The 15,893-nt window shown below is 39.0% G+C and overlaps 1 protein-coding gene across 1 annotated transcript; it reads right to left on the bottom strand.

Annotated features, from left to right (window-relative positions):
• Positions 1 to 8,988: 8,988 nt before the first annotated feature.
• On the bottom strand, positions 8,989 to 9,921 carry LOC114047205 (olfactory receptor 2D2-like). Its single transcript, XM_027868008.1, has one exon. It carries the CDS (start codon positions 9,919 to 9,921, stop codon positions 8,989 to 8,991), a length of 933 nt encoding a protein of 310 aa, XP_027723809.1.
• Between the last annotated feature and the right edge of the window lie 5,972 nt (positions 9,922 to 15,893).

Below are 15,893 nucleotides of genomic sequence, written 5' to 3'. Positions count from 1 at the left end.
GGTCATTGAATGTCAAACAGGATTTTTTTATTTGATCCTGGAGGTTATAGGGAGCCACTGGAGTTCATTGAGTAGGGGAGTGACATGATTAGACCTGTGTTATAGGAAACTCACATGAATGTCTGAACAGAGGCTGAATCGGAGTAAGGAGAGACTTGGGTCAGGTAGACCCCACCAACAGGCTATTACAACAGCCCAGGCTTCAGGTGAAGGATGGCAGTGTCAGTAGAAAGAAGTGGGCATGTTCAAGAGATGTTAAAAAAGTGAAACAAAGTCCTTTGCAAGAAGTTGGATATAGGGAATGAGGAATAGTGAGGAGTCCAGCATGACTCCTAGGTTGTAAGCCTGATGGCCTGAGAGAAGGGTATTACCCTCCTCAGTAATAAGGAAAGTAATAAAGGGAGAAGGTTTCAGGGGAAAGATAATGAGTTCCATTTTAGACGTATTGAGTTTAAGATATTTGGTGGATGTCTGGTTCAAGATGCATCTGAAAGGTAGTGGGTGATGCAAGACTAGAGGTCATCAGAGAGTTTGGGACAGTATAGGTAGATTTGAGAATTTTCAGCCTAAAGATGGCAATCAAATCCATGAGAACTGAAGAGATCATTAAATGATCAAGTATAGAGGGAGAATAAAAGAGAGACCAGGAAAGAGCCTTGTAGGACACTTCCCATTAAATGGCATTATTTGGAAGAAGATCCAGCCAAGGAGAGAAAGAAAAGAGGAGTCTAATAGGTAGGAGGAGAACCAGTAGAGAGTGGTGTCCAAAAACCCTAGAGAGAATAGAGTATCAAGGAAGAATGAGGTTTTAACAGTGTCAAAAAATACAGAGAGGTCAAGGGGAATGAGAATTAATATTTAGGCCATTGAATTTGGCAACTAAGAGATCATTAGTAACTTTGGAGAGAGCAGTTTCAGTGGGATAGTAAAATCAGAAGCCAGATTTTAAGGGATAAAGAGGACAATGAGAGGAGAGAAAGTGGAGACACTTATTGTAGATGGCTTTTTTGAGGGATTTAGCTACAAAGGGCAGAAGAGTTATAGAATAATGGTAGAACTGGAAGGATCAAGTGAGGATGAAGAAGACATGGGCAGTAGGAAATCAGTCAGTAGACAAGGAAAGACTGAACATGAATGAAAGGGTGGGGATGAGAAAAGGGGCAATCTGTTGGTTTGGACAGAATGGTATGGAATCACTTGAATAAAGAGAGGAGTTGGCAATGGTAAGAAGTAAGGCCACTTCATCATGTGAGACATGGATGAAGGAGACAGTGGCAGAAGTCACCTGAGTAATAGGAAGGATGCCTGAATGGTGAAGAAGAGGGGAGAAAAGTGAGCTCATCATAAATGAACTATTTTTTTTTGTACAATATGAGGCAAGGTTATTTGCTAAGATAATGGGGAGCGTGGGAGCCATGGGAAGTTTGAGGAGAGATGAAAATTTTGGAAGGGGTGCTGTAGAGAATGAGATAAGGGAAAATTGATAAGGGAGGTATAGTTGGATTGCACAGCAGCAGTGAGGGTCCCTCTGAGGTTATGTAACATAAACTTGTAGTGGACCAAGTAAGAATGGTTGTGTGATTTTCTCCAACTTCATTCAGCAGCACATGTATTGGAGCAAAGAGCCACTTCAAGGTTTTCTATCAAATTGGATTCCTTTTATAATTCCTGATGGTGATAGGATTCTGAAAGGACAAAGGTATTATCTGCCCATATTAGAATGTAAACAGTTTTTCCTTCTTTATTCCTTAGTTAGTCTTGTTTCCTTATTTTTCCTGCATAAAAATTTCTCTTTATTCCTGTATTCACATTTCCAAGTTTCTATTAAGCTTTGGCTTTCATCAGAGATGCTTGGAAATCCTCTTATTTCATTAAAGGTCCTTCTCCCTCACCATGACCCCTAAGATTATATCCAGTTTTTCTGAAAAATTCTTTTTTGACTATAAACCTTTGAGAATACAGGCATATCTCATCCTCTCATTCTATTGTGCTCTATTTTATTGTATTTCACAAGTATTGCTCTTTTTTTTTTTTTTTTACAAATTGAAGGTTTGTGGCAACCCTGCATTGAGCAAGTCTGTCAGTACAATTTTCCCAACAGCATGTGCTTATATGGTGTCTCTTTGTCACATTTTCATTATTCTCACAATATTTCAAAAATGTTACTGTTATACCTGTTATGGTGATTTGTGATCAGTGATTTTTGATGTTCCTGATATAATTGTTTTGAGGCGCCACAAGCTATGTTCATATAAGATGGTGAACTTAAAAAACAAATGTTGTGTGTATTCTGACTGCTTCTTCCACCAGCCATTTCCTGAGTCTCTCCCTCTTCTCTGGCATCCCTATTCCGAGACACAAAATATTGAAATAAGGCCAGCTAACAACTCTACAATGGCAAGTGAAAGGAATAGCCAACTGATATGACAAACTTGATTGTTGCCTGATTTTAAGAAATTGCCACAGCAATAATGACCTTGATTCATCAGCAGGCATTAACATCGAGGAAGACCCTCCATCTGCAAAAGGATTACAATTCACTGAAGGCTCAGATTCTGGTTAGCATTTTTAAACAATAAAGTATTATTTTAATTAATATATATATATACATAAATACATATATATATTTAGACATGATACTTTTGCATACTTAACAGTCTACGGTACTGTTTAAGCATAACTTTTATATGCACTGGGAAACCAAAAAATGAGTGGGACTCACTTTATTATGATATTTACTTTACTGTGGTGGTCTGGAAATGAAACCACAATATATCTAAGGTATGTCTGTATCTTATTTTAATTGTACTGCTCAATTATGGTTGTGCCTACTTATACTTGTGTGATCCTGACTGTAGCTCTTTTATACTTGAGTTCTTTCTTTCAGGTTACTTGCAGTATTTTTACTCTTTGACATAAAACCTCTGGATTTTAACTTTAATGTTCTTGGGAGTTTCAATTGTGAGACTTCTTTCAAGAGATATTTACTGGATTCTTGTTTTTTCTACTATGTCCTCTAGTTCTAAGAGCTGTGTTCTGTTTTCTTGTGTAATTTGTTATAATATGAAGCTTAGGCTCCTTTTTGGTAATGGTGTTCTATTAATCCAGTGATTCTTAAATTATCTGTACTTGATTTATTTTCCAAGTCAATTGCTTTTTTATGATAACTTAAATTTTTATTTATTTTTCACTGTTTTGCATTTATTTTATTTTTTTTTCTTTCTGTATGATGTCATTAGCTTCTATTTGATCCATTCTAATTTTCAGGGAGTTTGGTGCTTGCATAAATTTTTGTACCTTTTGAACCAAGATATTATTTTGTTATACTTCTTTCTTCTATAGCTCTCAATGGTTTTCCGATTTTTTTCCTCACAATTTAGGAAGAAATTTTTAATACCTTTTAAAAGCTCTTATTTTATCCCTTCCAGAAATTCTAGTTGAACTTATGCCCAAGCTGTATTTTTCTTTGTGGCTTTTTTCATAAACATTTTAGACTCATTTTCCTCTTCTAGGTTTGTGCCTTAAGCTTCCCTGTCACCACAGCAGCTTTTTTTTTTTTGTAATTATAGGATTTTTTTGTTTGTTCATTCTTCCATCATACTTTCTGACTTCAGACTTTATGCTAGGGCCAGGCTCTGTATACTTCTGGTGGGCATGTTTGGACTGACTTTTGCCCTCCTGTTTCTTTCTGCTGCTTTTTTAGGGTATCAAGTGTTACGTTACTTTAATTTCTCAGAGACACTTTAAGCTAAGTGCTTGCAAGCTTTCAGTATTCTCAAAGTGTTCTGCTCCAGAGTTATGTCTCATTGCTTCCCCTTCTTTCCCAGGCTGAACTCTACAAATTACTGGTCTGGGTTTGGGTCTGAACAACCTGTATGCTTGTCCAAGCTTGGAGGTCTAGTAAATTGCTGCTAGACACAGCCACTATTAGCTAGCTAGAAAGGTTTGCTTGTTCTGAATGGCAGGTAAGTGTCCCTTTGATCTTGGCTACTTACTCAGATTATGCTTTGCTCATTAAAGCATATGCTCACCATATGCTTTAGACCGGACCAGAGGCTAGAACAGACCTTGCTCTTCTTCTAGGCTTAGGTCAATATGGTTGATTTTGTTCATCATTCATATACATTTTTCATTTCAGTCCCATAACAAACTTTGTGATTGATACTATAGATTACATTATTTCCATTTAAGTGATCTGGAACCTGAAGTTCAGATAGAGTATTGATCATGTAGCAGCTACTTAGTGTCAGAGGTATGACATGAACTCAGGTCTCCCTTTTTTCAAATCCTGTACTCTATTTACTATAATTCACAAAAATATCATAATATATATTAAACCAAGAGGAATATTGACTAACAGGTAATAGTAATTCATTAAAGGATATACCAAGTATGGTGGGTGGATCTGGGTTAAGGGAAGGAGCACCCAAACTGCTGAAACTAGAGATATTTTTAAATATTAAAGAATATTTCAAAAGTGTCCTTCATTGTGATACAAGCATCTTTCTAGTCTGCCTATTTCCATCTTTGCTTTGCTGCCAAGAATGTTAGGGTTAGAGAACCCTCTGTCTGGGCAATCATAATGGCAAAGGATCTGGAAATCATGTTATATAAAGATAGCATAAGGAACTGGGGCTACTAAAAAAGGGAGACACTGGAATTTGGAAGAAGCAAATTTTGTCTTAACAAAGAATTTTCAGTCTGGGGCCAATCCTCACCGTTATGAACAGCCTGCCTTGACACTGCAATGTTCTGTGATACTCTTCCTGGTTAGATCCTGTTCATATTCTACACAAACCTCACTGTCTCCCATTGTCAACCGGGGCTGCAAAAATGAATCTCTTGATTTTTTTTTCATGTTTTTCCTTGTCAGGACATGATACAGTGTACTTTCTAAATCTTTCTGAGGGAAAGTGTGTGTGTGTGTGTGTGTGTGTGTGTGTGTGTGTGAGAGAGAGAGAGAGAGAGACAGAGACAGAGACAGAGACAGAGAGACAGAGAGAGAGGGAGAGAAAGCACTCTTGGCTATACTTTTTCCTGCTACTATGCTACCTTAGTTTTACCTCTCCACAGTTTTGAAAAGAATTATGAATTGTTAACATTTCAAAAATTGTTTTAAATAATCAAAAAAATGCAATTACAAAGAACCCTGAGTTTGTACCTCATAGCCATCCAATTGGGATGGAAGCAGTCAATGCTGGAAGGGTTGGGGGAAGACATTAATACACTGTAAATTGGTCTGATCATTCTGAAAAACAATTTGGAAGTATGCTAAAAGAATAACTTAAAAGTCCATATCTTTTGCTGAAGACAGTCAATTGCTAGGCATATGCTTGAAGGAGGTTGAAGGCAGATGGTAAAGGTCTCATATATACCTAAATATTTATAGTCACAAATTTTGTGCTCACCAAAAACTGGAAACAATGTAAATACCCATTGATTAGAACAATGGCTAAACAAATTCAAGTACTTAAAAGTAATGAAATATTACTGTGCCATGTCAAGCAATAAATATTACAGAAGCACGGATAGACATATGAACAGATGAAGAGTGAAACTAACAGATCAAAGAAAACAATATACACAATCAGAATCAGGAAAATAGTATACACAGTATTGAAAAAAATAAATGGAAGGGACCAAAAAATAAAATTGAACCTTACAAAATCTTAATAGAGCTGGAGAAAACCTGAAAAACATGCCACTGTCAATTATTTGTAAAGATCAGTGATGTGGGTGTGGAATATTATTTATATTGTAAAATGCAGTTAATGAGTTGGATGGTTTTGCTGAACTGTTTTTTTTCCACTTTCTTTTTAGGTTCTTTGTTAATTGGTGTATCTCTATAGGTAGAAGAAATATTAAATAATAAATATGATCCACAAGCAAAACTATCAAAAATAAGTCATAAAAATGAATGGGTCTTATCAATACAACTTCTTTTCACTTTTTGGTCAGGGTTATTGAACTGATATGTCAGGAGATAGCTGGAGATTACCAAACCCCAATAAATTACAGAGTCTGTTTTAAGAAAGAGACAAACAAAATTAGGGCTCATGTGTCCATTGTTTAATTTTTCTCAAGCTGACCTGACATGCATTGCATGGGAATTCAGTCCAAAACCGGGCCCCTCTAAGGGTGCCAGTTCAGAACTGGCTTGATTTGGGATTTGGGGGTACAAGGTTATATACTTTTTCAACAGGGGCTCATATCAACCCGCCATCATTCCAGACCACTCCAGCCTTGGTCTATCTAGGTAGAGAAATCTGTCTCCACCCAAGCCTGAGTAGGATAAAATCAATTCATATTTGGGTAGGGTTAGACCAGGATAAGAAGATTAAATGCAATCTCATTATCAGTAATGTCCTTCTGAAGAACTTTGAAGCAGAAGGCTAGGGGGAGAGAGCTCTGAGGCTAGAAATCATTTTTCTTAAGATATAATATACCCAGATTTTAGGAAACATTTGAAAAACTTTATTCATGTTATTTTTATGGACAATGTAATGATGGGAGTTAGATCTTAGAATGATTAGGTGTATTTGTGTCTTGTAGAGTCACTAGAATCAAAAAGAAATATATGAGGTGAACCCCAAGAATCCACAAACCCCACTTTTGAAACAGTCAGCTCTAAGAGAAAATGAAATTGGAGTACATGTGTTCACAGTTTAATTTCTCTCAAGCTGGCTTGACACACATTGTATGGAAGTTCAGTCCAAAACTGGGCCCCCCTAAGGGGCCAGTTCAGAACTAGCTCAAATTGGGATTTGGGAGGTACAGGCTTATGTGCCCTTCGAAAAGTAGGTGTTCTCAAGGGATGACAATCAACTCCAAGAGGTGGCCTATATTAAAATGGGGGTGTTTCAGTACATGGCCCTGGCAAAGAGACATCAATTTCCATATCACTTGTCTTGATAATAGGGAGGAATCAACATTCTCCCAGACTTGTCTAGGCAACATAATGAGTAGGAATAGATTCATTTAGATAACGTCTTAGAATGTCCTGAAGAAGGACTGAACTTAGAAAGAAAGGAAGATAGGGAAGCTCTGAGTTTCCAAGGTAATGATTACTATGAAAAATCATTTTTCATAATAATGAAATGATATCAACCTATAGACAAACCTTTGGGCAGCTAGATGACACTGTGGATAGAATGCTGGGCCTGGAGTCAAGGTGACTTATCTTCCTGAGCTTAAATCTAGTCTCAGATATTCCTAGCTGTGTGACTCTGGGAAAGTCACTTAATCCTGTTCACCTCACTTCCTTGTCTGAAAACGAGCTGGTTAGGAAATTGCCAACCATTTCAGCATCTTTGCCAAGCAAACCTTAAACTTGGTCAGAAAGAATCAGACAGGACCGAAAAACAACCACAAAATAGACAGACCTTCAGTGTAGTGTCATAATTGTCTGTCCTTGGCTTTGTGTTATTACTCTTTGCCTTAAACAGTTCTCATTTATACTATAGCTTTGGAAAAACAGGTTTTAAAAAAATCTGTTGTGATTCAAATGGCACTAGCTGACTACACTTTTCAATCCAAATCACTCTGACTTTCATTGAATGGCCAATAATAGGTCCCAGCCCAAGTCTGTGCTGCTCATCGTTTGGATTTTGATGGCTTAGAATGAGTACAAATATTAATAGTTTTCTGTTCTGGCCAAAGACTCTGAGTATCTTCCCTTCCCAGATCCACACTTTGGGTGTGGCAATCTGGGCCATCTTTCGTCTCAATTCTTATCTAGCCCTTGGTTATTGAATGGGCATTGCCTCAGACAAACTGAGACCCTGGAAAACCCTTAATTTAAAAAAGTCACAGTCACCCACTGCATTCTGGGCCATCACCACTGAATCATACCTTTCTATTGGACTCTGATGACTCTGGAGGAGAGGATGAGATTGATGCTTTTTCACAGCTGTGCCTCATTTAAATCCCATTCACACTCAAGTCAAGATACCACCTTCATGATGTCACTAGTCTTCTTCAAAAATGAGTTGAACAACAATAAATACTTAAATGACATTCTCATGAAAAAGGGATTAGACTTATTCTGCTTGGTCCCAGCAAGAAGCATTAGGGAGATGGGCAGAACATGTAGAGAAGCAGACTTGGCTAGATATATGAAGAAACTTTGTTATAATTAAAGCAGCCTAAAATTGAGATAGGCTACTTTAAGAGATATTGGCTTGACTGAGATTCAACGATACACAGTAATAGGCTGAATTAAATAACCATGAGACTTCTTCTAATAAAGAAATTAAAATTTTTTTGACCTATCTTCTCACACATTGAACTTAAGTTCACTTTTATTCCCTTCCTCTGGACATAATTCAGTCTGGCCATATCAAATCAACAAGTCAACAGGAATTTATTAAGCATCTACTAAGTCCCAGACACTGTATTGAATACAGAAAACAAAACAAAACAAAACTCTACTGATATGATCCTACCTAGACAGAGAATGATAGTTCAGTAACTTCACACATTTGGAACACCATATTTCTATTAATGGTGGCCTAAGATCATGTTAGGGTTGGTGTTTTTTTTTTTTGGTAGATCTCTACTAGATTTTCAAATATTTCCCTCTCCCTCTTCTGGTTTCCAATAATCTTTTCATCACACATTGCTCTATACTCTCAAAATCTAGTGCAGAATATCCAGAAACTATGATAACTTCACATTAATAAGGCCATCCCTAAGTCCTCCATAATAGCATAGCTTTCGTAATTGTCTAGAGTGACAGATGGCATCATCACACCTCTTTCCACACCTGAGACATATTACAAGTGTACCATACACAAACATTCTATATAAATTTATAAGACGATAGTAAAATGCATTTCCTACCATCAACCACGAGGAGAAATCCATTTCCTCTATTTGGAATTTTGTGTGTGTGTGTGTGTGTGTGTATGTATGTGTGTGTGGTGGAGCTGGCATAACAATTTTCGAAACTAAGATATACTGATAAATGAAATTATAATAAGAAGATCATTATCTCCAGGTTGGTGCTCGGTTGGCTACATTCCTGAGTGCCCTCTTTACATCTTTGTTCCTCAGGCTGTAGATGAGAGGGTTAAGCATGGGGTTTACCACAGCATACAACACAGACACCAGCTTCCCCTGCTCTTTGGATGACCTAGGTGTCATGTAGGTCATGATTGCTGATCCATAAAATAGGATGACCACAAGAAGGTGGGAGCCACAGGTGGAGAAAGCCTTGAGCATCCCTGAAGTCATCTTCATCCTGATGACAGTTTCTATGATACAGCCATAGGAGACCAGGATCAAGGACACAGGTGTAAGAAGAATCACCACACCCATGAGGAAAATGGCCATCTGTGATCTGTGGGTGTCTCCAGATGCCAAGGCCAAGAGAAGTGGGGCCTTACAAAAGAAATGAGCAATCCTATTGTCTCCTTGATAGGGGAGGCATAGTGTGAATGTAGTGTCCACCAAGGATATTAGAACACCACTGACCCAGCACCCTAAGGCCAAATAGCCACACACTTTTCGAGTCATGATGAGAGAGTAGTGCATGGGGTCACAGATTGCCATGTATCTGTCATAGGACATCACAGCTAACAGTGCACATTGTGTAGCACCAAAAAAGAGGTATAAGAAAAGCTGGGCTGCCCAGTCCATGAAAGATAAAACCTTCCTTTTGGACAGCATGTGGACAAGGGCCTGGGGAACAATGTTGGTAGAGGAGCAGAAGTCAGCAAGAGAGAAGTTACACAGAAAAAAATACGTGGGTATGTGGAGGTGTGAATCAACCAGAACCAGGATGATAATGAGCAGGTTTCCAAGTGCAGTAACCAAGTAGACCCCTATAAACAGTACAAAGAGTAACACTTGAGTCTGAGGGTCATCAGAAAGTCCCAGGAGGAGGAATTCTGTCACCCACGTCTGGTTGGTATGGCTCATGTTCTTTTTGCTTCTTTAGGAAAGATATTTGACATGGGTATGTAACCTATGGAATAATAGAATTTTAGTGTTGGAAGGGTCCTGAGGTGTCATCTGGTTCAACCTTAAACCTGAACACTGCTGTGACCAAATTTCCAATGATCATCCGCAGTGTTAAGTACAACAATATAATCAAAGGAAGTCATTTTACTGTTGGTCAGAGCAAACTGTTAGAAAGTGTTCCCTAATGTATGGGTGTTTATACAGTGAGGGGCAATTTGGTATAGTATATAGAAAATGACATTGCTGGTATCTGCATTTTACTGCCAGGTGTATTTTTGTTGTCTGACAGTGGGAAAGCATAATAATGAGTAGAAAAAGGATAAAGGCATGTCAAGACACAAACATTTTTAAAAGTGCCTACTATGTTCCAGGCCCTACGTGAAGTGATGGTGTTACAAATAAAGGCAATGGTCTCTGCTCTCTGGGACCTCATCATCCAATTAAGGAGACAACATTTAAAGAACTAGGCACAAGCAAGATATACACATGATAAATCGGAGGTAATCTCAGAGGGAAGACATTAAGATTAAGGAGGACTGGGAAAGGCTTCTTGTGACAGGTGGTATGTTACTTTAGACTTGAAGGAAGCCAGGAGGTGGGGATAAGGAGGGAGATAATTCCCAGCATGAAGAACACCTAGTGAAAATGCTCAGAAGATGGAGTATTTTGTGTGTGGTAGGAATAGCAGAAAGCCAGTGTAATTGGATCACAGAGTATGGGAGGGGGGGAAGGTGTAGCAAGACTGTAGAGGTAGGAGCGACCAAGTTATGAAGGGCTCTCAAATGTCATACAGAGGATTTTATATTTATCCTGGGAGTAACACGAGTCCCTGGAATTGACTGAAGAAGGAGAGGGAGTGACATGGTCAGTTTAAGAATATCAATCTGATAGCTGAGTGAAGGATAGACTGGAGTGCGAAAAGACTTGATCCAGGGAGACCAACAAGAAGTCTATTGCTATAGTCCAATCACGAGATGAGAAGGTGCCACACCATGGTTGTGGTAATATCAGAGGGGAGAAAGGGACATATAGGAGCAATATTACAAAGGATAAATTTCTTGGGAGAGCAATCAACACATGGCACCTCTACCTCCTATCCCTTCATTCTTCTAAACTCTGTAATGAGTTCAAACTTCATCATTAAACTGAACTGCTCTTTCCAAAGTTACCAGTGATCTTTTAATTGCTAAATATAATGATTTTTTTCCCTCAGTCCCTATCCTCTTGACTTCTCTATATCCTTTGATACTGTCAAGCTCCCTCTTCTCCTGCATACTTTTTCCCCTCAAGTTTTCTTGATATTGTTCTTTCTTTGTTCTTCTCCTATCTGTATCCTCAGTCTCATTTCCTGGATTTTCATCCAGGTCAGGCCCACTAACCATGGGTGTCCCACAAGAGTCTCTCTTGGTCCTCTTCTCCCTCTTTATTACCTTGCTTGGTGATCTTTTCAGCTCCAACATATTTAGTTATCATGTCTAGAGATATGATTCCCAGATTCCTATATCCAGCCCTAACATATGTCCCAAACTTCAGTCAAACGTCATGAATTGTCCTTTAGATAACTCAAACTGCATGTCTCATAGGCATCTCAAACTCCTACATGTCCAAACCGAAGTCATTATCTTTCCTCCCCAAACCCTTCATTTTTCCAAAACTTCACTTCTTTTGTAGAAGACATAAAGTCAAGTCAATAAGTATTCATTAAGTGCCTACTATGTATTAGGTACTTTGCTAAGTGCTGGTGATACGAATGAAGGCAAAATAAGTCAGCGCCATCCTCTCAGTTAGCTAGGCTCAGAAACTTGGTGTTATCATTGGATCCTCAATTGCACTCCCCACATCTATCCAGAACGTCACCAGAACATGTCATTTTTCCTTTCAAATCTACTCTCATGACAATCTTCCACTGATACAAGTATATTGCTGGCACAGGCTCTCATCACTTCAAGCCTGGACATACTACCATAGCTCTATGGTTGTTCTTCCTGCCTCTGATTTCTCCCTACTCCTGTCCATCTTCTCTTCAGATGACAAAACCATCTCCCTAAAGCACATATCTGACCAAGTTGTCCTCCTCCCCATTCTCAGCGAAGTCCAGTGGGTCCCTATTACCTCCTGGATCAAATAAAAAATAATTCTATGTTTTTAATGCCCTTCACAAAAAATTGGCTCCTTTTTACCTTTCCTATCTTACCCCCTTTCTCCCTTCCGTGTACTCTCTGCTCCAGTGACACTGCTCTTCTTGCTATTCTGTACACAGGACAATCCATCTCCTGATTTTACTGACTATCCTCCATACCTAAAAATTTTCTTATGTCACCTTAATTTCCTTGTTTACCTGACTTCCTTCCTCCCATCTTCTGAAAGTTGCCTTTCTGGTCCTGCTTCACTGTTGGTGCCTCCTTTCTATGATGGCCTTTCATTTTCATTATATATATATCCTGTATGTCTATACTTGTTTACATGTGGTCTCCCCCATTGTATGTGAGTTAATAAAGGACAAGAACCATGTTTTTGCCTTTCTTTGTATTCTTAGTGTTTTATAACATTCATGATACATGGTAGGCACTTAATAAATGCTTACTTATGATAAAGATGAAGATGATGATGGCAGGGGTTTCTTTTTGGGAAACAGTCAACAAGTCAGTATTGAGTTTATGATGATTTCTTTGAAATAACATTATGCCATGTGATATAAGGGAAAGAGTGCTTGATTCGGATTCAGGGGGCATAGGTTTAAACCTGCCTCTCTTGCTTTCTACTTTTTTGACTTTAGGCAAGTCACTTATTACCTCTGGACCTCAATTTCCTCCTTGCAAATAGAGGTGACTGGAATTGATAATTTCTGGAGTTAATTACAGAATTATATCTACAAACTTTTGCTCTATTATTTGGTATTTAAGACTCATTAACAATTAATGCTTATGCTTTTCCTATGGTGTCCTTTTTAGAGATCTGTATAATATGACTCAAGGTTTGGACACTGCCTAGGGGAATAGGCAAGTCACATAATTAGGTAATGGGCAGATTTATTGGTGCCTGCACAGCCAAGAAAGGATCAATAAGCATTTTTCTTTCAAAAGATCTGTGGCACACTTCTTACTTCTACAGAATCATATTTTGTAGGAATAAACAATTTTCACATCCTCATGAATATACACATCCTTTTTGTAATAATCATCATGTAACCTTCTTTGACTTTCTGTCTATGTCTCTGTCTTTCTCTCTTCAAATTGTATAAAACCATATCACTGATTTCATTTCAGTATGGGATTCCTAGGGAGGAAACTCCATTCATCAATGCAGATCATGAATTCTTCTTCACCGCATATTCTGAAATGTTTCTTGGGGGCAATTAAGTGTTAAATTACTTGTCTAGTGTAGTGTAAGGTATGCTTATGTCATCCTCTGATACTAATATGCTGTGAATTGTGTCTAACCCCCAAAACGTGGTGACCCCCAGAACTCCTTTTGCTTCCTTTATTCAGTCTGTGGCATACATGTTCCTGTAGCCAATGGAAGTATGTTCTTCTCCTCCCTATACATTCCGAAGAGGCTGTGATAACCTTCTCTGATGGCCAGTATGGCAAAGGTGCTCCACTAACCTGACAGATGGTCAGGAACACAGGTACAGAACAGAGGACCTACTTTCAAACTCCCTAGGAAACCCTTGAACTAACCAAACTAGAAACCTGTCACTGGAACCTCACAGACTATCCTGTTAATTCCTTATAAGACTTGACTTCCACTCATAGGAAAACATTAAAAGCCCCCAGGAGTCTCCTTCCAATTGAGAGCTCATATCTCTGACTCAAGGCTATATGGGTGCTTTCCACCCTGGGCATATACCAGGGGAACCTTTATCCTTCCTACAGGCATTACCAAGAACTTCTTTGAGCTGCTCGTCCAGGTTACTTCCATCTTCCTGTTGCTAATCTGCATCCCTTGCCACTGGACCTCACTGCCCCCTACTGCTGACTACCAGCTGTGGTAAGTACACCATAAAAAAAATATTCCCTTTAGTGACTTGGGAGACTTACTCTTCCTTCTTCCTTCTGGTCCCTAACAAACAAAGTCTAGATTAGTGGTGGGAAGTTCTAGTATATGTGGTACTGTTTAGGTACTGTCAACTAGCAGGTATGTGGACTAATAATAGTCCATGGTCTTGATGAGGATGGCACTATGACATAGCACATGAACACAAAGGCTCTGGGTTTCAACCCTCTGCTGCAGCATGAATCTCTCCTTTCTTTAGCCCAAGAGTTCTTGACTGAGACTGGAATTGTATTTGTGGCATCCTCACATGGAACTCCCTCATTGAACTCATGTCCCTGCAAACAGGGACTCCTGTTCCCCAGGAACTGCCCTATTAGTAGAGGAACTGGACAATTCCAAAGCATCTAGGGTCATGGGATTAATATGATTTAATGATAGGACTTGAACTCAGGTCTTTCTGAATCTGCTTCTGTAATCATTAAGCCACTTTCATACACACACACATATACATACATATATATACACACACACATATAGATAGATATATAGGTGGATAGATATACATACACATATACACATATGTTTGTATATGTGTATACATATACACATATGCATATACATAGATATATACAGACACATATGTAATACGTATGTGTACATGCATATCTATAGCTTTCATAGCATTAGATTTATTGTATGGAATTAGTATCTATACTCCATTGTGTCCACATATATTATAAATCTGATACTAATATAATCTGTTGATTAATATGTGTTCCTACCTTACTGTCTGGAAAAAATGAGTAGAATAAGTTCACTCCTCTTTTTCTTCTACAAATCACTGTGTATCCGGGCCCCAAATCTAATATGTATATCACGTGGGAATATACATCTTAAGTTAGTGGTTCTTTGGTGAATAATTAATACCAACTTAAACAAAGAATTTGGAATACTGGTACTCTCTTCAAAGATGGACCTGAAGTAAGCTCAAAGAAATGAAAGCAGCTGGGAAAGAAATGTAAAGTTTTTGTTTTAGTAGAAAAGTCCTCCATATTCCAGTAAAAACAAGACTAGATCATAGCTGTGATTACCTTGGCAAGCCTTCTCTCCTATGATCCTCTTAAAGCATGGTGTATATAGTCCCCTTAACCATCTTGAACATCCTGTCCACCAGGTTGCCAATGTCCTTTCTAAAATGTAGAACCTAGAAGAGCTAAGATGGTGGTGTAAGAAATAAGTTGTTCTCACCTTCCCTTGACCTCTGAAAGCCCAGAAAATATCACCCCAGGAAAGATGTTGGAACAGCTAAACAAGGTGCAGCAGTCTTGTAACCCAGGAAGTTTGAGGGATTAACAGGAAAACCCTTCTTGTTCTGGGGGGCGGGGAAACAGTATAGAATGGGAGGTATCCCAGCAAGCCACCAGAAAGCTCCACCTCAGCATACCAGGAAGAGATCCTGAACTCTAGGTTGGTGGAGCAGTCAAGCACCAACACCAAGATCCCCAAGTGCCTCAGTACAGGCAGGGGAACCTGTAGATACCAGCTCAGAAAACCATCATGTGTGATGGTGTTCTCCAGCAGCCAAATCTCCTGGTACCTCAGCAAAACTCTGGGAAGCACAATCCCAAGAGGTAAAGTTCCAGGCTGACAGATGTTCTCTAGCAGCGAAACATCCCTGTGTAAGGCCCGGGTGAGCAGAAGCCAAAGAAAGGAGTACAAGGCCTGCATGAGCAAGCATCCCCAGGGCCAGACTCCCCACCTTTACCTCTAGAGTTCCAGTGTTGCTGATCCTATCCCAGCACCAGATAAGCTGCTAGAACCCTACAGCCTCCAACTGCTAGCTCCAGAGGCCACAGCACACAAAGCCAGTGACCAGGCCCCAGGCTCCCAGCAAAAGAAGCTTGGGTCAGTGCACCCTGTTCTACAGCAGGAGA

The sequence above is a fragment of the Vombatus ursinus genome, unplaced genomic scaffold, assembly GCF_900497805.2.
Source record: "Vombatus ursinus unplaced genomic scaffold, bare-nosed wombat genome assembly UNPS02014786.1, whole genome shotgun sequence".
NCBI lineage: Eukaryota > Metazoa > Chordata > Mammalia > Diprotodontia > Vombatidae > Vombatus > Vombatus ursinus.
The sequence above is the reverse complement of the archived record's forward strand: the minus strand, read 5'-3'. Positions and strand labels throughout refer to the sequence as shown.

Excerpts from the sequence above, each read along its gene's own strand:
- LOC114047205 (XM_027868008.1), bottom strand. The coding sequence starts at position 9,921 with ATGAGCCATACCAACCAGACGTGGGTGACAGAATTCCTCCTCCTGGGA.